General features: G+C 56.1%; 8 protein-coding genes across 8 annotated transcripts; 6 read left to right on the forward strand and 2 right to left on the reverse strand.

Moving 5' to 3' along the window:
* Positions 1 to 649: 649 nt before the first annotated feature.
* ACO1O0_008772 (uncharacterized protein) lies at positions 650 to 2399 on the reverse strand (the record flags this gene model as incomplete). Its single annotated transcript, XM_083198133.1, has 3 exons — positions 650 to 1372; positions 1444 to 1940; positions 2114 to 2399. 3 exons carry the CDS (start codon positions 2397 to 2399, stop codon positions 650 to 652), a joined length of 1506 nt encoding a protein of 501 aa, XP_083045868.1.
* Positions 2400 to 2989: 590 nt separating this feature from the next.
* ACO1O0_008773 (MDR family MFS transporter) lies at positions 2990 to 5025 on the forward strand (the record flags this gene model as incomplete). The annotated part of the gene is made up of 5 exons (XM_083198134.1): positions 2990 to 3173; positions 3237 to 3631; positions 3723 to 3750; positions 3839 to 4106; positions 4197 to 5025. 5 exons carry the CDS (start codon positions 2990 to 2992, stop codon positions 5023 to 5025), a joined length of 1704 nt encoding a protein of 567 aa, XP_083045869.1.
* Positions 5026 to 6128: 1103 nt separating this feature from the next.
* On the forward strand, positions 6129 to 7570 carry ACO1O0_008774 (uncharacterized protein; the record flags this gene model as incomplete). The annotated part of the gene is made up of 3 exons (XM_083198135.1): positions 6129 to 6628; positions 6714 to 7256; positions 7291 to 7570. The coding sequence occupies 3 exons, from the start codon at positions 6129 to 6131 to the stop codon at positions 7568 to 7570; spliced, it is 1323 nt and encodes a 440-aa protein (XP_083045870.1).
* A 1903-nt stretch (positions 7571 to 9473) lies between these two features.
* ACO1O0_008775 (uncharacterized protein) lies at positions 9474 to 10506 on the forward strand (the record flags this gene model as incomplete). The annotated part of the gene is made up of 2 exons (XM_083198136.1): positions 9474 to 10060; positions 10143 to 10506. The coding sequence occupies 2 exons, from the start codon at positions 9474 to 9476 to the stop codon at positions 10504 to 10506; spliced, it is 951 nt and encodes a 316-aa protein (XP_083045871.1).
* A 652-nt stretch (positions 10507 to 11158) lies between these two features.
* Positions 11159 to 12166, forward strand: ACO1O0_008776 (glycoside hydrolase family 18 protein; the record flags this gene model as incomplete). The annotated part of the gene is made up of 1 exon (XM_083198137.1): positions 11159 to 12166. The coding sequence occupies one exon, from the start codon at positions 11159 to 11161 to the stop codon at positions 12164 to 12166; it is 1008 nt and encodes a 335-aa protein (XP_083045872.1).
* Positions 12167 to 14561: 2395 nt separating this feature from the next.
* On the forward strand, positions 14562 to 15528 carry ACO1O0_008777 (uncharacterized protein; the record flags this gene model as incomplete). The annotated part of the gene is made up of 2 exons (XM_083198138.1): positions 14562 to 14566; positions 14979 to 15528. 2 exons carry the CDS (start codon positions 14562 to 14564, stop codon positions 15526 to 15528), a joined length of 555 nt encoding a protein of 184 aa, XP_083045873.1.
* Positions 15529 to 15656: 128 nt separating this feature from the next.
* On the reverse strand, positions 15657 to 16354 carry ndk1 (nucleoside diphosphate kinase; the record flags this gene model as incomplete). The annotated part of the gene is made up of 5 exons (XM_083198139.1): positions 15657 to 15856; positions 15911 to 16021; positions 16078 to 16180; positions 16239 to 16269; positions 16335 to 16354. The coding sequence occupies 5 exons, from the start codon at positions 16352 to 16354 to the stop codon at positions 15657 to 15659; spliced, it is 465 nt and encodes a 154-aa protein (XP_083045874.1).
* Positions 16355 to 17257: 903 nt separating this feature from the next.
* Positions 17258 to 20193, forward strand: ROT2 (glucan 1,3-alpha-glucosidase ROT2; the record flags this gene model as incomplete). The annotated part of the gene is made up of 2 exons (XM_083198140.1): positions 17258 to 17339; positions 17399 to 20193. 2 exons carry the CDS (start codon positions 17258 to 17260, stop codon positions 20191 to 20193), a joined length of 2877 nt encoding a protein of 958 aa, XP_083045875.1.
* Between the last annotated feature and the right edge of the window lie 1540 nt (positions 20194 to 21733).

Below are 21733 nucleotides of genomic sequence, written 5' to 3' on the forward strand. Positions count from 1 at the left end.
GGGGGCTTATACTTGATTCGATTTTATTGATTGCCCCCAGGAGCTTAATTCCATAAACACCCTCTTTATCAACGCAACGAGTGGCTCCGGGTGGCAATCTAGGGGTGGTCGCGAGCGGTCGTTGATGGGAGTCCAGGCCACCATGGACAAACTTGCAGCGCAGTCTCTCACCCATCTGAATAGGCTCAATGCCGACTGCAGCTTACTTTTCTGTTTCTGGCACCACAGGTAATACTTTAGTACGTTGTAATGTATGCAAATGGGAACTCGGGGAGTCGCCGCCGAGAAGTGGGGCACGGAGCCCGGAGATCCGTCGGTCCCGTCTTCCGGCCGTGGACAGGGACCCGGGCTTCGGTAATCCGATACATGCATGTATGCACCACATGAGGGGTAGACAGATTCAGGAGCAAAAGCCCCCGAAGCGACCGGTACAAGGGACCTGACACGTTCCAGCTTCCGCCAATAATAGGGTGCCATGGTAGAGGGACGCTCGATACGACGAGTTCTGGGTTCAAGCATATCGCTGCGCTGGTGTTCGTTTGGGGGAGACATGATGGATTAAATTTCCAGAGTCCATCATCTAGATAGTATCCAAGCAGTCAAAGAGATGCTCCAATAATAGCTTCTGACACCCAGGCCCCCAACCCCCCTATCTCCTCACGTGGAATCTCGCCTTGACCCCGTTCATGATGCTCGTCCCATACGTCAGCATCTCGTCCGGCATCTGCACCTCAATGTCAAAGTGCTTCATGAGCGTTGGGATCGCCTTGTATATGCACTGCTCCGATATGTGCCTCCCCGGGCACGACCTGTTCGCGCTCCCAAACGCCAGCGAGTACTTCTCCAGGACGATGCGTGCACCCTCGTCCAGCCACCTCTCGGGCTTGAACTCGAGCGCGTCATCCCCCAGGATGGCCTTGTTGCAGTGGACGGCCAGAGGGCTGCATGCAACCGTGGTGCCCGGGGGGATCTGGTACCCGTTGAGCGTCATGCCTTGTGAGGGCACCTCGCGATACATGCCCAGCCCGATGACGGGCCAGTGGCGCATCGACTCCTTGATGGTGGCGGCGGTGAACTCGAGGTTCAGGCCCTGCTGGAACGAGGCAATGCCCTCGACTATATCCACTTCATCTGTGACCTTTTGCTTCACACGCTGATCCTCATTTGCCTGGGCAATGACGGCCACGAGCGATGCTGTCAAGGTATCCCCCCCAGCCCGCAACGTCGTAGCCACCATCTCGGTCAGATACTCCTGGTTGAACTCGGGCCTCTCCTGGTGCAGCCGGACTAGGTCGTCTGACAGACCGCCGATGGGGTTCTTCTGCAGGTCTCGACTCCCGACGGACTGTGCCATCATCTGCGCCCCGACATCCTGCCATCCGTTAGGGACTGTGTCAACGAAAAAGCACATGTTGAATTAGGAGGAGTGATAACATGACGTACAATCCAGATGTTCTTGGGAGGCGTGGGACAGCTCTCCACGCCCAGCGCAACCAGCCTCTGCAGCAGTCTCTTCGACTTGATGCCCAGCGTGTGCGACAGCAGGACAAGGCGCGGGAAGAGCCCGATGACGGTAAAGTACCTCCAGAACCTAAAGTAGCCGTCCATGAGGGTGTCGTAGTTGGTCTCGTCCTCGATCAGCCGCGGCGACCAGCGAAACGTGACGGCCGAGAGGCTCTCGATGGTGAGTATGTTCATCCACTCGGCCAGGTCGACCTCGCGGCCGTCCAGCTCGCGCAGCTTGGCCACGAACCGCCCCAGCACCTCGTCGACGGCGGCCTCGTGGCTCTGCAGGTTGGCCGCACCAAAGGTCGGCCCAATGAGCCGGCGCTGCATGCGGTAGCGAGGCATGTGCATCTCCGCCACGAGGTCCAGCGTGTCGGGCGCCTCGCGCTTCAGGGGGAACCACCGGATCGGGCCGTGCTTGTTGGCCACGCCATCTGTGGTCCGCGTTAGTGAGCCAGAGGGGGAGTTGGGTGCGAGATGTTGATCTATTGTAGGTATGAAGACGTACAGTACCAGTCTGATTTTCCGAATGGAGATCCCGTCCCTTCAGACTGTCAGCATGTAAAATCTAATGCGGGTATCCCCTTCTCATATTCATGTCCCTTACTATAGACTTCTCTGAATCCCTCCGCAGTGTTGAACCAGACCATGTTGGGCGTCACCCTCACAATTGGGCCGTACTTGTCATGGAGCATCTGGGTCAGCTCCCGTGCCCGTCCCTTGCGCGCCTGGTAGGCAAACCAAAACGTGGTGATGGCACCAGCCTTGGGACCGGGGATGCGGGCGAGCGGATGGAAGAAGAGCCTGTACACGACCACGGCCACGGGGAGTAGACAGAGCGTTGTCAGGACTGCTACCGTGGGTGGGAGCTCAGCTACCGTAGGGACAGCCATTCTAACAGTTCCCTGGGCGTTCCAGAGCGTTGCTGGTGGCAAGGTTCAGTGTGCAAATATGTGTATATGTATACTACAGGAGAGAGTCCAGAGACACTTGAAACCCAATATTTCATGGATTCGAAGTTGTGTCGTAGAGAGGACCCGAAGATCAGTGACCGAGCAGTTGGGACTATGCATTTAGCCGGTCTGACCAGCTCGTCGATGGACCAGGAGAATAGGATTGTTTCACATAGACGATATGCATATGTATGTATCTACTAGGCATGGAGCTGCAGCTAGGGCTATTGTTTTCGGCACGGATGGGTGGAGGAGAGTTCCGCTAATGCCCAATCGGGGGTTTACGTGTCATGGCGGTAGACTGCAAGTGTTGCCAGGGGTCACTGGTGATAATATTGAACGTGGTGCAGATGAACTATGGACGTGGATCTTGACCCATCCTGGCGGCGTGTAAGACAGAACATGCAGGACGCTGTCCTCTTTAGGCTCGGTCATCAGCGCATAAGTATCCGCCAGCTTCGGGGTGAGGAATCCAGATCCTCCTCATCTCTACGGGTGACTGCTACAAAGCTGCAGTAATCCTAGTGCCCATGGAAGAGGTCGATACTACTCAGTCTCCCCACGGGGAGGAGCCGGGATCCTCACCATCCCCGTCGTCCGGCCATGGAGACTCCATCCCGCACAGCGAGGATCTCCCCAAGTGGCGCCTGTATCTCCTCACCTTTTCCCTCGGCTTGGCAAACCTCTTGGTAGCCCTCGACTCGAGCATCCTGGGTATGTACGGATCGGAACTAGTCCTCCCACTCCCTTACACCAGCCAGCTAATCGCCCGCCCAGGCCCTGCAATCCCCGCCATCACATCCGAGTTCCACACCCTGGACCACATCGGCTGGTACACCAGCGTGTACCTCCTGACGCTGATGCCCTTCCAGCTGCTGTTCGGCCGCCTGGTGGGCTTCTTCGAGCCCAAGCTCTTCCACATGCTGTCCCTGCTAGTCTTCGAGGTAGGCTCCGTGATCTGCGCCACGGCCCCAGGCTCCGCCGTCTTCATCCTGGGACGGGCCGTCGCCGGGTTCGGAGCTGCTGGCATGACGGCGGCTGGATTTGCCATCATCGGACACACGCCCATGAGGGAACGTCCACGCCTCATGGCCTTTTTTGCCGCTCTCCAGGCTGTGGCCTACACGGCCGGGCCCACCATGAGCGGCGCCCTGACGGATTCCCATCTGACGGTGAGTGGTCTCGGCCCTCAAACCTACATTTCAGTATCAATACTGTGTTATGTAGTAAAGGTTCTCCCCGGATAAATCTGACATGCGGTAGTGGCGCTTCAACTTCTGGGTCAACCTGCGTAAGTGACCCCCATCTCACCCCCATCTTACATGCATCTACGATCTTACCTCTTCTGGACTCATCTCACCTTGACCCCCTCAAACTAGCACTCGGCTTCGTGGCCCTCGTCATCCTATACTTTGTCGTCGACAAGGCACCCAGCCCCAAGCAGCATGTCCCGCTGCGGACCAAGCTTACAAGCTGCGATCCCGTAGGCGCAGCACTCCTGGTCGCCTGCCTGGCGCTGCTGTTCCTGGCCCTGGAGTGGGGTGGCAATGCCCTCCCGTACTCGTCGCCCCAGGTCTGGGGGTGCTTCCTGGGCTCCGGGCTCCTGCTCATCGCCTTTGCAGCCTCCCAGGCCATGAAGAAGGACAAGTGAGTCCACACACACACACACACACACACACACATACACCCCCCCTCTGGCAACTAGAGGCACATTGATGTTCTAACACGCAATGTCAGCGGCGTCATCCCCGTCCGCATCCTCAAGCAGCGCACCGTCGCCGTGTGCTGCCTCTTCTCCGCCCTCTACGGCATGGCCAACGTCATCCACATAACCCTGCTGCCCACCTACCTGCAGACCGTCCACGGCCTCAGCGCCACCCTGTCGGGCGTCTACCAGCTGCCCATCACCTTCTCCAACCTCGCCAGCATGGCCCTCGCGGGGCTCGCCATCAGCGCCTGGGGCCGCTACGTGCCCTTCCTGTGGTGCGGGCCCCTGGTCTACCTGCTGGGCGCCGTGCTCTTCCAGCAGCTGCGCGCGGACAGCACGGCGGCGCAGTACGTGGGGTACCAGGTGCCCACGGGGGTGGGCTTCGGCGTCGCGGTGCACTCCTCCATCCTGGCCGTGCAGGCCGTCAGCAGCGCCGACGACATGCCCGTGGCCAGCGTCATGGAGGTCTTCTCCATGCAGCTGGGCCGCGCCGTGGGCATCAGCGTGGCCCAGAGCCTGTTCGTGCAGTACCTGCAGAAGGGGCTGAAGCGCATTGAGGTCCTCTCGGGGGGGCAGGCCGGAGCGTTTGCGAGCGACGGGCTCCGGAGCATGGTGGCGGCCATGGAGGGCATGGATGCGGAGGCGGTGGGGGAGGTCCGTGAGGCGCTGAATGAGGCCATCACGACGGCATTTGTGGTGCCGGTGGCGGCGACGGCGGCAGCGGCGGTTGTGACGTGGTTTGTGGAGAGGAGGACGATGGATGTGTCCAAGAGGAGTAAGACTGATGGGGACGAGGCGGCAGCCGGCTCTGCGGATCAACCCATGTCAGAGGAGGCCAAGACAGAGGGTAAAGAGTAAGAACAGCTGGGGTAAAAGGAGATGGGGAACTTGGTGATTTGAACAAGAGTAATACCCGACGGAACCTGGGACCGACGGCCACCGTCCCACTCCGTTTCAAGACTAGATCCAAATGATACCAATGTCGTCAGCAAGAATGGTGATATCCGGCTTAGACTCTTGCTTAGCTCGTGAGAAATCGATCTAGATCGCACGCTGTGCCGTAGCGGCAGGTATATGTATGCAACAGAATCCTGCCAAGTGCCGCGATCAAAGTCTTGGGGGTCTTCCCACCTATCAGCCATGCCGGTCCTCTCCGCAGATTTATGCAAGTGAGACGGCCCGACGAGGCCGCAAGTGATCATATGTGAGATGTATAAATCGCCAAACATGCAGCTATCAAGAAGACTGCTCTGTGTGTCATATAGTATGTTGCATCGGGCGTATTACATCGAGCGGAGAACACTCACAGGCGGGATATGTTCCGGAGCTCTAATAGGCTGGTGTCCCCGGAACGAAATCTGACAATCTGGCCTTGGACGCTGAATTTCCTTTTATGGAATCAAGGAAAGGCTCCGAGAATGCAGTATGCACGCAGTAGAATCCCCCACGCCGTTTGTTTCAGATGCGGAGTTGTCCATCTTCTAGGGTCCAGAACGATTCTTTAGTCGGTGATGGACCACCCTGCGGGATTAGGACGACCGTTGGGACTCTGCTTACCAGCTGTTAGTGTCTCTCAGCTCTCCTACTCTGTGTTCTTGTGCATTATGCCTGACTAGTACTCCGTACATGTGCAGTCCAAAGGGGGAAGCTTTCGAGCCTCCGTGGCTCTCCAAGTGTGCAGGGGCTTGGCTGTTCATTTATGGTCCCGTCTTTGGAGGAGGGCATACGCAACCAGCACTCTACACTCTGCTCACACGTCCCACATCTTAAAGATTTACTCCAATGCGGCAGAACAGTGTCGCATTGAATTTAACAGTTTGATCAGAGCGCTCTGACTTGTGGAAATATGCTGTCTTGCCTGTACCTGGGGGCGAAATGGTAAGTGCCCATGTACATGTAAACACATGTACGTGCATACTGTACCTAACCTACAACATCAATCAACCTTCAAGCGAGGCTGGATGCTCGCACCATTGAACTCGCGTTGGGAGCCTGCTAACCATGTTTGCGACAGCCTCCTAGGTGTTTACGAGCGCCATAAGAACTCCCACACGAGAGATCTCTGTCCTCCCATCCCGCTCCCCGAGAAACCAGCCTTTGCGACGACAGACGTCAGCATCCTCATCCCCACCATCAACACGCCCGACGCCTTCACGGAATGCATGCAGCTATGGCTGGCCAACGCGCCCAAGGAGATCATCATCGTCACAATACCCCGTGACCTCCAGAGGGTACGTGAGCTGCTTGCCCCGCTGGGGGACAGCATCTCGACCCCGATATCCGTCTTCACGGTGCCCAAGCCGGGGCGGCGGGCACAGATGAGCCTCGCCTTGAAGAAGGCCAGCGGCAGCATCGTGGCCTACGTCGACGACGACACGTACTGGCCGAGCAACAAGGTCCTGCCGTATCTCCTTGCGGGATTCAACGATCCCGCCGTCGGGGGCGTCATGGGAAGGCAGAGGTAAGCTTGAATCCCAGACTCGGTCACCAACAACCCCCCCTGGGATACCCCCGATAGACTGACACTCATACTCCCACATCAACAGTGCCTTCGTGCCCGTCCACCGCCGCAAGCCCAGCATCGTCACAGCCTCCGAGGTCGCCACCATGCGCGCCCTGTCCTCCACAGGCGACAGCAACGCCAGCATGTACGCCACGGAGCGCATGGTCTGGTGCCTCACGGGACGCACGCTGCTGGCACGCTCCGCTGCGCTGCAGAACGAGAGCTTCACCCACGCCCTCACGCACGAGACGTGGCGCGGCCGGCCCATCAACACGGGCGACGACGGCTTCGTCACCCACTGGCTGCACAACCGCGGCTGGCGCCTGGTCTTCCAGAGCGCCCCGGAGGCGGAGGTCTTGACCCTGGTCGAGAGCGCGCCCAACTTTGCCAGGCAGCTCGTGCGCTGGCGGCGCTCCGGGTACAGGACCCATGTGGTGCTGATGATGGAGGAGCCTGGGTTCTGGAGGCTGAGGCGCGAGCATCCCGGGTATGCGCTCAAGATACTGAGGTTCCTGGTCAGGCCCCTGAGTACGCTCGTCGATGCGGCGGCTTGGATCCAGACGGTTTACCACTGGCCTTATTTTGCGTGAGTTGTAACCCCTCTCTCATCGTCTCTGAAGCTGCGCATTTGTCGTTCTCCCAGGCTTCGACAGCCCTCCTGGGTCACTGACTGTCGTCATTAGCATGCTCCTTGCCGGCTATTACCTGTACCGATTCGCGACCGCCGCGCTTGCGTTCCACGGCAAGAATCCCTGGGTTGGCTACCGTCACCTCTGGGCCGTGGTGGCCGTGGACCATGTGTATCGGATCATCAACCTCTATGTGATCTTGACGCTGGGGGTGGAGGGCTGGTTGACGCGGGATGATTCCGCCAGGGACGACTCCAAGGAGGATTCATAGGACCTGGCTGTGTGCATACAGGTGCTCGGAGAAATGGCTTGCGCAAGGTAATGGGAGACATTGAGTACATTCTGGCAAATCATATTGCCAAAGACCATGCCTCTACGCCGGAACCACTCAACAAATGCAATTGTCTGTTAAGACGCTGTTATTAGTCCCAGAGGTTCACGCAGCAAGCAACGGTATGTATCGGTTAGTTTCCAGCCAAGCCGCACTTCCCCCGAGTAACGGTTTGAGAACAGGAGAAGAAATATAATCATGATCAGGTCGATGAAAGAAAGAAATACAGAATGAATGGAACCCCCCGAGACAATAATACAGCATGTCCAGACGAACATATATAGTCAGACGGGACGACTGAACCCCGATTTCCTCCCACACCAGTTCGGTCCCTCGCATAGCGCGCTTCGCCTCCCAGCCGCCCCTCCACAAGGCACAAGGCGCACGCACAACATGTCTGATGGCGTCTGCGTTCAAGCAGTTCCTTGTAGCCCTATTCGCACTCCAAGTGACTTACATGGCGGCTGAAACACGTGTCGTGAATACTAGTGTGTTCCAGTGTTAGATCCCACGATCATCCCGTGGCCCTCCTCGGCAAGCAGCCGGAATCTCGCCCGTGGCGGCGCTACGCATTACAGGGGAGCTAGGCCATGCTTTTTTTCCCCTTCCAAGTACGAGTACTCCTGTTTGATATGAAAGCTTGCTGTGTCTGCTGCGTGTTCTCGCATGTCTCCCCCGGGGCGATCTTTGTTTCAGAGCGGGATGATCGATGAGTCGTCGACTTCAAGGTCGCTACGAAGTAGAGGGAGTGGTGACCAGACCCCCGACAGCCCGAGACCTCAAAGTCCATGCGGGTTGTCCCTCCTTTGGTCCTACTCGCAACGAGCGAAACATGTAATAGCAGTAGCACGCTCAGCAGAAACCCACGTTGCGAACCCCGAGCACACGTTTGCCGGGGCTTGAGACAGTGAGATCCTGGATTCACGCTGTGTTTCATATTCAGCTGCTTACCGGCGCTCAACGTCTTGAACCATCCTTATACGATGTGATACGACAATTGTCCGTACTACTCCGAACTATCATGCGAAACTCGAAGCAATTTCCCTCGATTACATGGAAGTACATAGTACTTGCAGCAGCAAGTCCGGATAGTCGGATAGCAGTTGTACGTGTAATTGTACAAGTGCCGAGATTTGTGGGTAGGACCCTATTCTGGGGTGTGGGGACTGGGGGACCTGTCATCGAAGAAGACGGGAATTGACAATAGTCTCCATACTATATACTCGTAGATTTTATATCTGTATCCGTACGGAGTACTCTGTGGACGGTTGTGTTTGCCAGCGATCGTATCTACGAGGTTTCCTGCCTCAGAGATTGACCCCTGAAGAGTTGAATTGCTCAACGTCCTTACATTTCTCCTGACATACGAGTTAATCCCAAAAGGTAAGCCGTCGTGTTGCTCGGGTTCTGCCTTGAGTCGCCAGGTTCATCATCCCATGTACCAGTCAAGGGTTACATTCTCCACCGTAACTCAGCCCTAACCCACCCAGAGTGGGGGGGATTGACATTCAGCATTAACCGTTTGGTTCGCAAAGTTGGCCCGTCTTACGCTCGCCCACCAGCCGCCAAGGAGCCAATCTTGATCTCTTGCACCGCACTGGTCGACGCTGCGAGCCATCATGCTCCCACGGGGCAGGGATGTCGGAGGACGCCTCGAGGCGAGCAGCCGGGGAAGCTGCCAGCTTATGTTGCCAAAATTCCGACTCTCGAAATGATCGGCTCTTGTCCCTTGGCTCTCTTCTCCTCTCTTCATCGTTCTCGTTCGTGCTCGTACTAATCGGTTCAAGTTCCCGAGAGAACGAACATCAACACCAAGAGCCCAACAAGACTCAGCCCCATCACCATGGGCCCTATATCGCCAGCTTCGACGAGAAGAGAGGACGGGGCGTCAGAGGACCCCTTCTCCAGTCCTACCTCCACCGTCGTGTCGCCCGTCTCCCAGTACCAGAACCCGCCCCAACCGCCACCCGTCTCCTCGCACCGCGATGACAATCTGCCCGAGGTCTACGTCGACACATCGCCTCACTCCGTCTGGCACAAACCCGCCGTGGCCCAGAATCCCTCTGCCTACGACACATCTGAGAAGTACGCCTTGCACAATGACAATGACACCCTCAAGCTGGCCGTCCACCCGGACCCGAGGGACCTAGGCGCGGAGGAGGCCCCCGGCGACTTCCCCCGGGGCGCCATGGCCGACGTTGAGCGCAACCCACCGTCAACTGAGAAGCCCGCCAGCAAGGACAAGATCCTGGGGCTCAAGCGCAAGACCTTCTTCCTGGTTCTGGCCCTCGTGCTCATCATTGTCGCGGCCGCCGTGGGAGGCGGCGTCGGCGGTGCCGTGGCAGCGTCTTCAGGCTCCGACGCCGCAGCTACCACGACGGTGGCTTCGTCTACGGCTCCCCCGACAGCGACTTCCGAGCCCCCTACCACGTAAGTGCCCGGGAAACCGTCCTCTCCTCACCCAAATGCCAACCCCAATGCCACTCCGGGAGACTAACAGCAGCCCTGACAGCACCGCCTCGGAGGCCGCCTCGACCACCTCGGAAGCGCCCAAGCCCACCCTCACGGACCTCAGCGAGCAGACGCGGCCCGAGTTCACCTTCTTCTTCCAGGCGTACGAGGAGGCCGACTTCAAGGGGAAGAAGTCGCCCGTGATCCGCAGCGAGAACGGCTCGGACCTCAACTTTGACGCCAACAGCTACATCTGGAAGCCCAACGCCAACGGGTGCTGCATCTCCTTCTGCAACAGCCAGACCGAGAAGGACCCGGACTGGTACTGCGACGAGCGGTACCGGGATCAGACGTCCGGCCCGTTCAAGCGCGTGTTTATCTGGTGCGGGCAGGCGAGGGACAAGGCGAACTCGAGGTGCAGCTGAGAGTAGCCGCACTTAGGTTGTCATTCGATGATTTTTCGGGGCTATTCAGCGGGACTAGTCTCCAATTACTACCCCTCATTTGTTTTTGTCCCATTCATGGGGCCAGTATATAATCACCGAGAGCTATGTCGGGGGCTCGGCGTTGGTGGGGATCAGCAAGGCATGCATTTTCTTGGGTCGTCTCAGCATTATGTAGGCTGGGAAACAATCCATCTGATTATTATTGTTTTTCATTTTTTTTCAATTGACGGTAAGCTAGGTGCAAGGGAGCATCAGCTAGGAACAAGGATGTTGTGTGTGTTGCTTGTGAAAGTACAGCAACTGGGCAAGTACAGTACTGGGGGGGTTGAAGTGATGGAGATGACCTGGGTTGGAAACGGAGGAATTGTCCCAGGACAAAAAATTGCGATTGCGAGTTCCAGAAAAACAAAAATGAGAAACTCATCAAGAGTACTATAAGAATACAATAACATTAATATCGACCCATAGCTCAAGCTGGGCTGTGGTTGAGTTCATGTTTCAACGCCGCATTCACTCAGGCGGGGTCACGGCTCACTCATCAGACTGGAATCTGGATCCAGTCTCAACCCAGCTGTTGGGCTTGGCCCATCTCCATCTCGAGGTTACACGACATTGAACATCAATAGACACCATGCCACCCATACCTCCAGAGCCCAATAGCCTGCCCCGGATCATCACATACTACCAGACACACCACGATGACGCTGGCAACCCCATCTCGGTGCTGCCGCTCCTCACGCAGCCTGGCCTCTCGCTCACCCACGTCATCCTGGCAGCCATCCACCTCAACGACGACCCGGAGGCCCTGACCCTCAACGACCACCCGCCTTCGCACCCGCGCTTCCAGACCCTCTGGGCCGAGCTGCGCGTTCTGCAGGCCTCGGGTATCAAGGTGCTGGGCATGCTGGGCGGCGCCGCCAAGGGCAGCTACGAGCGCCTCGATGCCGACGACGCCCAGTTCGAGCGCTACTACGCGCCGCTGCACCGCATGATCCGCGACCGCGGCCTCGACGGGCTCGACCTCGACGTCGAGGAGCCCATGAGCCTGGCCGGCATCATCCGCCTCATCGATCGCCTGCGCGCCGACTTTGGCCCGGCCTTCATCATCACCCTGGCCCCCGTCGCGGCCGCCCTCGTCGACCCGAGGAACTCCCTCAGCGGCTTCGACTACGAGGCCCTCGAGGTCATGCGCGGCCGCGACATTGCCTGGTACAACGCCCAGTTCTACTGCGGCTGGGGCGACTGCAGCAACCCCCTCATGTATGAGTTCATCCTGCGCAGGGGCTGGCCGCCCGCCAAGGTCGTCGTCGGGCTCGTCACCAACCCGGCCAACGGGAGCGGCTTCGTCCCCTGGGACCCGCTGTCGCAGGTCTTCACCCTGCTTCGGGGCCGCTATGCGGACTTTGGCGGCGTCATGGGCTGGGAGTACTTCAACAGCCTGCCGGGGGGCCACGAGAGGCCCTGGGAGTGGGCGAGGCAGATGACGACGCTGCTGAGAGGGCATCTGCTCGAGGCAAAGCAGCAGCAGCAGCAGCAAGCGGCCGAGTCAACGGCAGAGGTTGATGTTGACGCCCCGGGGGCTCCGGCAACCCAGGTTCCGGCCAGATTTGAATACTACTCAGATGGAATAGACGATTAGAAAGCCAGCACAGAACGTGGTGGGCGAGCCATGTTGAGACTTGTTTTCCCCTTTTGATATATTCCCCACGGCATGGACTGGAGTTTGCCGGCATCCCATCTAGTACCCGGTCCCATCTTACCGTTGGCACCCCCTTTGATTTGGATTATCATATATTCATATGTATCTTCATCAATTCTGGCATCTTGGGCGTTATCCTAGAATAGCTTCCATTATCAAATGACTCGGAAACGACCCTTAGGCACACTTTGGAGTGCTCCAGGCGTTGTTCTTTCCAAGGTGGCTGCCTAACTAATACCAATATATACCTAAGGTCAAATACTATCATTAATGAATGTGCGACCGAATCCTAACGCAGAGGGATAGAAGTGTCACCTGTGCGACACAGGTCACCTACCAATGCCATCGCACGCACGCGACACGTACCAATCTGTCGGTACATGTACTGCCGAACCTTGCTCTTTAATCTCAACCAACACCTGCCTAGTAATTAACGTAACCTTTACAACACTTCGTCCTGCATCATCCGTGGGAGCTTGCGCGGACTGAGAAACAATATGAGACTGCAGGCCCCCATCAGGCATCTCTCATCGAGATTGCGGCCATGGTGCCCGTCCTTCTTAGCGCTCGGCGAGGGAACGGCCGCGCTGAACCAACCAAGCCGGGCCCTTCGCCAGATCCAGTTACCCTTGAGAAGAATTACGCATAGCCCCGTGCGACATCTTTCCACGAGTAGCTTTGAGGAGCTACCGGCTGAGTCTAAGGTTGAGGAGGAGCAAGCACCGTGTTACAACCCGGATGAGTATTACCCTGTGAAACTTGGGGAGGTATTCAACGGAAAATACAAAGTGGTTGCTAAGCTTGGGTGGGGTGTTGGTTCCACGGTATGGCTCTGTCGAGACTTGGCGTATGCTCCCTGCTTTCTGTCTTTAGTTGAGCCCCATTTGTTTATCATCTAATTACTTCCAGAGACAACCGCTACTTGGCACTCAAAGTGTGCACCGCGAACCGGAAAACTGTTGTCCCACTTCAGTCTGATACCGAGGCCGCTGTCTCTCGGTATATCAACTCTCTTAGCACTGAGCATCCCGGAATTAACTGCGTACGGCTCGTGGTAGACGAGTTTACTGTTCAAGCCATCCCCGGGACGACCCATAGATGCATGCTGTTCAATCCTTTTGGCATGACTTTGACTGAGCTGCGCAAACTCATGCCAGAGAAGGTCCCAGAGAAGAAAATCATCCAGCCAATGCTGCAGATGGTGCTCCTTGCCCTCGACCTCCTGCATCAAGCTGGTGTCCGTCCACACAGGTATACTTTTGCCATCATGAGCCCATGCGTCAAGGATGAATTTAAGAGCTGAGTCGGTTTAAGATATTTCTGGCAATAACATCCTTATGGGTGTTCACGACCCGTCAGTCTGGGGAAGACTGGAACAGGCCGAGAAAGACTACCCGGCTCCTCGAAAAACGCTACCAGATAGGGCGATCTATCTTTCTTGCAACGTTCCCCTAAAAGGTTCCGGTGGCTCCGTTCTCACCGACTTTGGCTACGCTAGAATGGGGGAGGAGAACGGGAAACATAGGGGCGACATCATGCCCGAGTTTTACCGCCCTCCAGAGGTGATTTTAAACATGGAATGGGATTCCAAGGTTGATATATGGTCGGTTGGTGTTATGGTCCGTTTCACCTCTGTTCACCCCTTCTCCCACTTCATACTAACATGGTGTAGACCTGGGACTTGTTCCACGACTCTCGACTCTTTTACGCTCTCAAAGGCCGCATGCTAAACGACGAGCAACAACTTGCCGAGATGGTATCCCTTATGGGACCTCCTCCGACCAGCTTTCTAAAACGCAGCGAGAAATGCCGCCAATATTGGGATGAAGATGGTACATCCCTGTTATCCTCGACTACGTGACTTGAGCCAAGCTGACAACAAACCCTATAGGAAACTGGATTGCATCCACACCAATCCCCGAGCAGTCCTTTGAGGAAAGATTGTGTCATCTAGGGGGGGGACCATGATCTCTTTGTTGCCTTTGCTCGTAAGGTGTTTCGCTGGCTGCCCGAGGAGAGACCGGGGGCCGACAACCTCATAGCTGATGATTTCCTGTGCCAGCACATTCGATAGAGTGAGAGAATAAACCAGCAGCCTAAAGATGATTAGGTACATCTAATCAAGGAGCTGTGTTACCCAGCAGCATTTCGTGCCCGGCGTAGGCTTTACAATGCATACGAGCAATCCGAGCAGAAATCGTTTTTGAATATTTCTTCCCGATACAAATCCCTTTAAGGAACTCTCGAACTAAATCTAAAATAGTCAAATCTCACCATACGCAATATTATAAATTCATCTGTGGCCTATCATTGTGTCCAAGGTCAGAAGCCAGAGATGCGGTTCCAAGGATAGCATCAGACCGCGCATTGTACTCAATACAAACTGGCCAAAACGGACACCACGGTGACAGTCAACACAAAACGGAATAAACTACCATTTTTACAACATTTAACTCAAATTCTACCAACTACATGCTCTTTGAGCCACGAAGAAGGTGGTTTGTCGGTTCATCGAATGTTTCTCGGCCCGTTGATTGGCCAGAGAGGTCCCCAGCTAGCTTCACCTGGGTCAAACACCTCCCCTCCATCACCTCCGGCCAGAACTTGCTCTCTCTCCTCCACCTCCCATCGCCAAATCCTTGTCCTAAACGCGAACCCCGCGGCCGCAAATGTTCCGCCCACGCTTCCCCTCCGCGGGAGGCCCGTTGCGGCGGCCCAACCACATCCAATTGCGGCCCAATTGGCCCACCAGGCGGCCTTATTCCTCGCAACCCTCACCCAAGACGTCGCGCATCGACAGGATCACGTCCAAGCTCCCGCGCTGGCTGCAAAAGTACACCACGGGCCTCCGGAACGCGCCCCTCTCGCACGTCGTCTCGTTCCTCATCCTGCACGAGATCACGGCCATCGTGCCGCTGTTTGGGCTCTTTGGCGTCTTCCACTACACAGACTACGTCCCCGTGTCGTGGATGACGGAGCATTTTGGCCGCTATGTCGAGCGCGGGGTGGCAAGGTTCGAGAGGTATTTTGCCAGGAAGGGCATGTTTGGTTTCAGCAGCGAGGACTTGGACTCGGACGCGTCATCGACCAGTGCTAGGACCGGCAGCAGGGAGCAGACGGATGAGGCCGTGACACGGTTCCGGAGCGGCGATGAGAAGTATAGGCTGCTTATGGAGGTTGCCCTGGCATACGCTGTGGCCAAGGCTCTTCTCCCAGTGCGCATTATCATCAGTGTATGGGCAACACCGTGGTTCGCGGGGGGTCTGATGAAAATTCGGGGTGCTCTATCACGCAAATCATAAATGGGTCCAGCGACAATCGGCTCATGTATTCTTTTTCTTTTTGATCCACCCAGTTTCATATCTATCTGTCACTCAGATATATGTATGGCCCCAGGGCATCTATCACTGCGTATCGCGGAGTGAGGCGCTTAGGCCTTCTCGTAGATCCAGTCGAAGGCAGCGGCCTTGTAAGAGACAGCCTCACCATCCTTAAACCAGAGAGCAATCTCCTTCTGGGCGTTCTCGACGGAGTCGGAGCCGTGGCAGACGTTGCGGCCGACATCGATGGCGAAGTCACCACGGATGGTGCCAGGGGCGGAGGCAAGGGGGTTGGTGGCACCGAGGATAGCTATTTAATGGGTCAGAAGGGACGGCACTTGTGGAGGTACTTGACAATACTTACTGCGGCCGGTCTTGACGGCGTCACGGCCCTCCCAGACCATGGCGCAGATGGGGCCGGAAAGCATGTACTGGATCAGGCCAGCGAAGAAGGGCTTGCCAGCGAGATCGGCGTCTAGGCGAGTGTTATTAGGTCAAGTTAAGCGCATAGGATCGTCGCGGGAGACATACAGTGCTTCTCGAGGTGCTCCTTGGAGGGGGTGACGAGCTTGATGGCAACGAGCTTGAAGCCGCGGTTCTCGAAGCGAGAGAGGATGGGGCCAATCAGGCCACGCTGGGAAAGAGTCAGCAGGTTGATCGGGGTAGCAGGTTCGCACTGGAATGGTCCTCACCTGGACGCCATCAGGCTTGATAGCAATGAAGCTGCCACAATGTTAGAGGGGTCGATACAATGGCCGTGGAGGAGGGACGGCGGGAGGGGCTCTCACGTCTGCTCGGTGGAAGACATTGTGGATTCGGGGAAGTCTGATTTGACTTGGGGGATTGGAGTAGAAATGGAGTGAGAGTTGAGGTCCGACGAGATTGGACTTGGGTTGTGCTTGAGTGAAGATGAGAAGAAGAGGAGGACGGCGAGCAAAACAAAAAAGAGGCAAAAAAGTGGTGGGGTTTGGTCTCCCATCCACCGCAAAGGGTGCCTTCGCTTTGCGGCCGGAGGAGCGGGGTCCTGCTCATGGTGGGGTTCGGCCATGGTGAGTTGGCGCTGCTACCCGCCAATAGCACAGTGCGGCGCAAGAATCTGAAGAGTCTGCAAAGTCTGATACTGGCGGATTCGAGGAGACGGACGGGGTTGATCGCGTCCCAAGTCGAGCTGGCCTGTTGCAGCCCAAGGTCTACACGTTCGAGACTGAACAGTTCGCGTCCTGCTCCCCGGTGGACAGTCTTCTAAAGCACGATCAATGCTTATAGTCAAAGTATCTCAATCATCAACAGAAGCGTAGGCACAGTGCATAGAGAGTCAATACGAGCACGCGGACGGGGGTAATTGAGCTTCAAAGCCCATTCAGTTCGGCCTACGGAAGACAACGGGAGACTGGAGCTTTGGAATGTGGATGAGGCTAACAGTGATATGAGAATAGCGGTGTGTGCCCCACCAATCTCACTCTGAACCCCCTGCCGGACGCGCCAGTCCCAAATTGGAACTCTGCATCAAGGGACAGCTTGACCTCAACAACGTCAAGACGGCGACTCGTGGACTCTCCAACCTCATCTCCAGCCGACAGAGTCCTGTTGGCGAAACTTAGAGAGCCTCGTGGTAGTCAAAGAGACCCGATTCGATGTCGTATTTCCCCTCCTGATTCATTCTCCCCCGCCACCTCTCCTCTCCTGATCTCGGCGCCTGGTACCGGCTACCATGAGGTCCGCGCCGTCGCTGTCCTGGAAATGGACAGCGCTTTTTGCCCTGCTGGGCATACTGGGTCTCCTCCAACCCGCTGGTATGCTTTCCTGCTAGAGAATTCTATCTATCCCCTTCATCTAACAATATGTGCTCTAGTCGCGGTCAAGGAACACGATTTCAAGAAATGCGACCAGTCTGGCTTCTGCAAACGCAACCGCGCATACGCTGATAACGCAGCCAGCCATGTCTCTACCTGGGCATCCCCATACAACGTAATTCAGGATTCGATAACCTTCAACGACGGCCAATTGCAGGCTATCATCCTAAAAACGATCAACAACAAGGGCGACACCGAACGCTTCCCCCTCACCATCTCCTTCCACAAATCGGGCACGGCTCGAGTCTCGGTCGATGAGGAGAAAAGGCGCAACAAGGATGTTACCTTCAGAAACGACAGCCCCGTACGGAAAGAACGTTACAATGAAGCGGACACTTGGGCTATTGTCGGCGGTGTCGACCTGGACAAGGAGGCCAAGCTGACTTTCCAGGATAAGTCCCAGGTCAACATCAATTATGGCCCAGAGTCCGAGTTTGAGGCCGTCATTAAGCTATCTCCCTTTGGGATTGACTTTAAGAGGGATGGAGAGACGCACATCAAGTTCAATGATCGCGGCTTGTTCAACATGGAGCACTGGAGGCCCAAGAAAGACGGCAAAGAGAGCGAAGAGGAAAGCACTTGGTGGGACGAACAGTTCGGCGGGAATACTGATTCCAAGCCACGAGGCCCTGAGAGTGTTGCCCTGGATATCACTTTCCCTGGATATGAACACGTCTACGGCATTCCCGAGCACACTGGCCCAATGTCCCTGAAGCAAACGCGAGGGGCCGACGGGAACTTTAAGGACCCGTACCGCATGTACAACTCTGACGTCTTCGAGTACGAGCTCGACAGCCCAATGACTCTGTACGGATCCATCCCCTTCATGCAGGCTCACCGAAAGCACTCCACGGTGGGCGTGTTCTGGCTCAATGCTGCCGAGACCTGGGTGGACATCATCAAGGGCAAGGACAGCGTCAACCCTCTGAGCCTTACCAAAAAGAGCAAGACTAGCACCCAGACTCACTGGATCTCCGAATCTGGCATCATGGACGTCTTTGTCTTCCTTGGTCCGACGCCCAAGGATCTTACTAGTGCTTTCGGTGAGCTCACCGGGTACACGGCCATGCCACAGGAATTTGCGATCGGATACCACCAATGTCGCTGGAACTACATCTCTGACGACGACGTCAAGGATGTCGATCGCAAGTTTGACAAGTTCAAGATCCCCTACGACGTTATCTGGCTGGATCTCGAGTACACCGACGACCGCAAGTACTTCACATGGGAGCCAAACATGTTCGCTGACCCCATCAGCATGGGTAAGCAGCTGGATAGCCATGGCAGGAATCTTGTGGTTCTCATCGACCCGCATATCAAAAAGATTGACGGATATACTCCCAGCTCGGAACTGACCTCCAAAGAACTCGCAGTCCTTGACAAGGATAGTAACATCTTTGAGGGTTGGTGCTGGCCTGGAGCTTCCAACTGGATCGACTGCTTTAACCCCAAGGCTATCGAGTGGTGGAAGGGTCTGTTCCAGTACACCTCTTTTAAGGGTACCATGGAGAACACCTTTATCTGGAACGACATGAATGAGCCGTCCGTCTTCAACGGCCCCGAGACGACGATGCCCAAGGACAACATCCACTTTGGAAAGTGGGAGCATAGAGACATTCACAATGTGAATGGTCTTACTTTCCACAATGCCACCTTCCAAGCCATGGTCTCCCGCAAGAAGGGCGAGATGCGCCGCCCCTTTATCCTCACCCGCTCGTTCTATGCCGGATCTCAAAGGCTGGGTGCTATGTGGACTGGCGATAACCAAGCTTCGTGGGATCACCTTGAGGCATCACTCCCCATGGTTCTGAACCAAGGCATTTCTGGCTTCCCCTTTGCTGGTGCTGATGTGGGCGGTTTCTTTGGTAACCCGGGCAAGGAGCTGATCACGCGCTGGTACCAGACTGGTATCTTCTATCCCTTCTTCCGAGCTCATGCCCACATTGACTCTCGCCGCCGTGAGCCCTACCTACTCGGCGAACCCTACACCGAGATTGTAACTGCGGCCATCCGCCTGCGCTATGCGCTTCTGCCCGCCTGGTACACCGCCTTTTACCAGGCCAATGTCGATGGAAGTCCCATCGTGCGGCCCATGTTCTGGACGCACCCGTCTGAAGAGGGTGGCTTTGCCATTGACGACCAGTTGTTCATTGGCTCGACCGGCCTCCTCGCCAAGCCCATCGTCCAGGAAGGCAAAGAGACGACTGATATCTGGATCCCCGACGACGAGGTGTACTATGACTACTTCACATACGAGGTCAAGAAGACGCAGAAGGGCAAGCACCTGACTGTTTCAGCACCCTTGGACTCGATCCCTCTGCTCATGCGGGGAGGCCACATCTTCCCGCGGAGAGACATTCCCCGCCGGTCAGCGGCCCTAATGCGATTCGACGACTACACGCTGGTCGTGTCTGTGTCCAAGGATGGCGACGCTGAGGGAGAGCTGTACGTGGATGACGGCGACACGTTCGACTACGAGCAGGGGCAGTACATCCACCGAAAGTTCACCCTGGCTGGCAACACCCTGAGCTCGACAGACGCCGAGGGGCGGGATACTAAGAGCATTATGCCGGGCAGCTGGCTCAAGGACATGGAGGATGTTCACGTGGACAAGATTATCATTGTGGGCGCACCGGCAGCCTGGGGCCAGAAGGAGGTACAGGTCCAATCGGAGGGGCGCACATGGGCGACCAAGGTGCACTACACCAAGGCAGAGAACGGCAGAGCCGCGTTCGCGGCGGTTGGACGCGTGGGCGCGCGGATTGGGGCGGACTGGACGATTGAGGTTGCATAGACGGGTGATGAAGATACTGCCTAGAGAAGAGTAGCGAGCGAGCAAGTCTAAGAAATGTGTTTGGGCGATCATGCCTTTGAATGGTTGATGGCGATTGGCGATCGGGCTGTCTCAGAAAAAATAAAGCCACGGACCAGGCCGGGTTGCGCCGAGCCATTAGCGTCGGCAGTGGCCAAAGCTTGTTCGCCGATCTCCAATCTCACGATCCCCTTTAATCAGGAGTTCAGAACAAGGCATAAACACGAGAATAGATCGAGCTGAGTACGCACTCGTACGTGTTACTATTTGAAGTGAAACTTGATTCGCATCACTGGCCCACGTTGGGGGTTTGGAACTGCTGAGCCACCGCATTTACCAGCGTCTAGTGTCTTTAATGGAGATTCATCCACAAATGTGTACGAAGTACAGATTATACACTGGGAGTATCCGTACTGAGCCGAGATGACGGAGAGGTACAAGTTCTCGGTAGTTCGCGGAGGTCATATCCTATTCCAGTCTCGTTGTCGGATTGGCTTTGTGGGAAAAATACGGGAATAGCGTGTGCTATGTAGGACCAAGGTAGTCCTCAGCGATGTATTTCAGGCAGTTGGCTACTCTGCAATAGAATCCGTAGATGATGTAAGAAAGCAATCGCTGCGCGTCAAAATACACATGCGTCACCCGTTTGCTCCGTGATGCCCAGCTTCATGTCTCCTGCGGGAACAAAAGGCACCATCCATTCATGTTGATTGGCTGGTTGATGTCTGTTCAGTGGACCCATTTTTCTCCCGCTGACAGTTCGACACCAAAAAAAAACGCCACCATGCAAATGCGCCAGGGAACAATCTTGGAAACGCCCAAAAGCTTGAATCCACACCCCCACGATAATGACGAGACGTACCTGACTCGCTCCACCACAATTCTTGTCTGCCAGTCTGGTCACTCTGGTGCTAAATAAGGGAGTGGCGACTGGAGAGGCCCGTCGTGATTCTTGTTGCCAGCCATTGGAACATGACTGATGACATGTCGTGCGTGCCCCTCCTGGAGCGGTGAACTTGTAACAGCGACTCTCAGCCACAAAGCCAATCTCTCCACTGGAGGGCACCACTGCAGTTAACGGCTTTAGGCGGTTCTGCCCCTGGAAGCCACCACGTTTCCCTGCCGCCACTGCCAGGGGTGCCAGCCACCATCGGGATTCGGCAACAAACTCGAAGTTGAGCCGTTAAACGTCATGACGGTTCACATGTAAGGATTGCGATCCAATGCACCTCAACGCTTCAATTGCAGCATTCCACAAAACCACGACGCAAAGTAGTAGTAGGTAACACTAGTAGTACGGGAGACAGCGAGTCAAACGGCTCGAGGAGTCGGGAGCGAAGTTCGGTGGGTCACCCAGTCCGAAATGCTTGGGACGAACTGTGAGGGCATGCTGGCAGGGAAGAAAAGACCCGGTGTTTTGTGGAAGGGCTGTCTTCTTCTCCCTTGGCTATCACAGGGCCTGTGATGCACCCCTCACCATCGAACTCGCACATGCCCGAAGCATCCGATAAAAACCTCCCCA

This window comes from Amphichorda felina (genome assembly GCF_050947745.1).
Source record: "Amphichorda felina strain 45539 chromosome Unknown scaffold_9, whole genome shotgun sequence".
NCBI classification, from domain to species: Eukaryota; Fungi; Ascomycota; class Sordariomycetes; order Hypocreales; family Bionectriaceae; genus Amphichorda; species Amphichorda felina.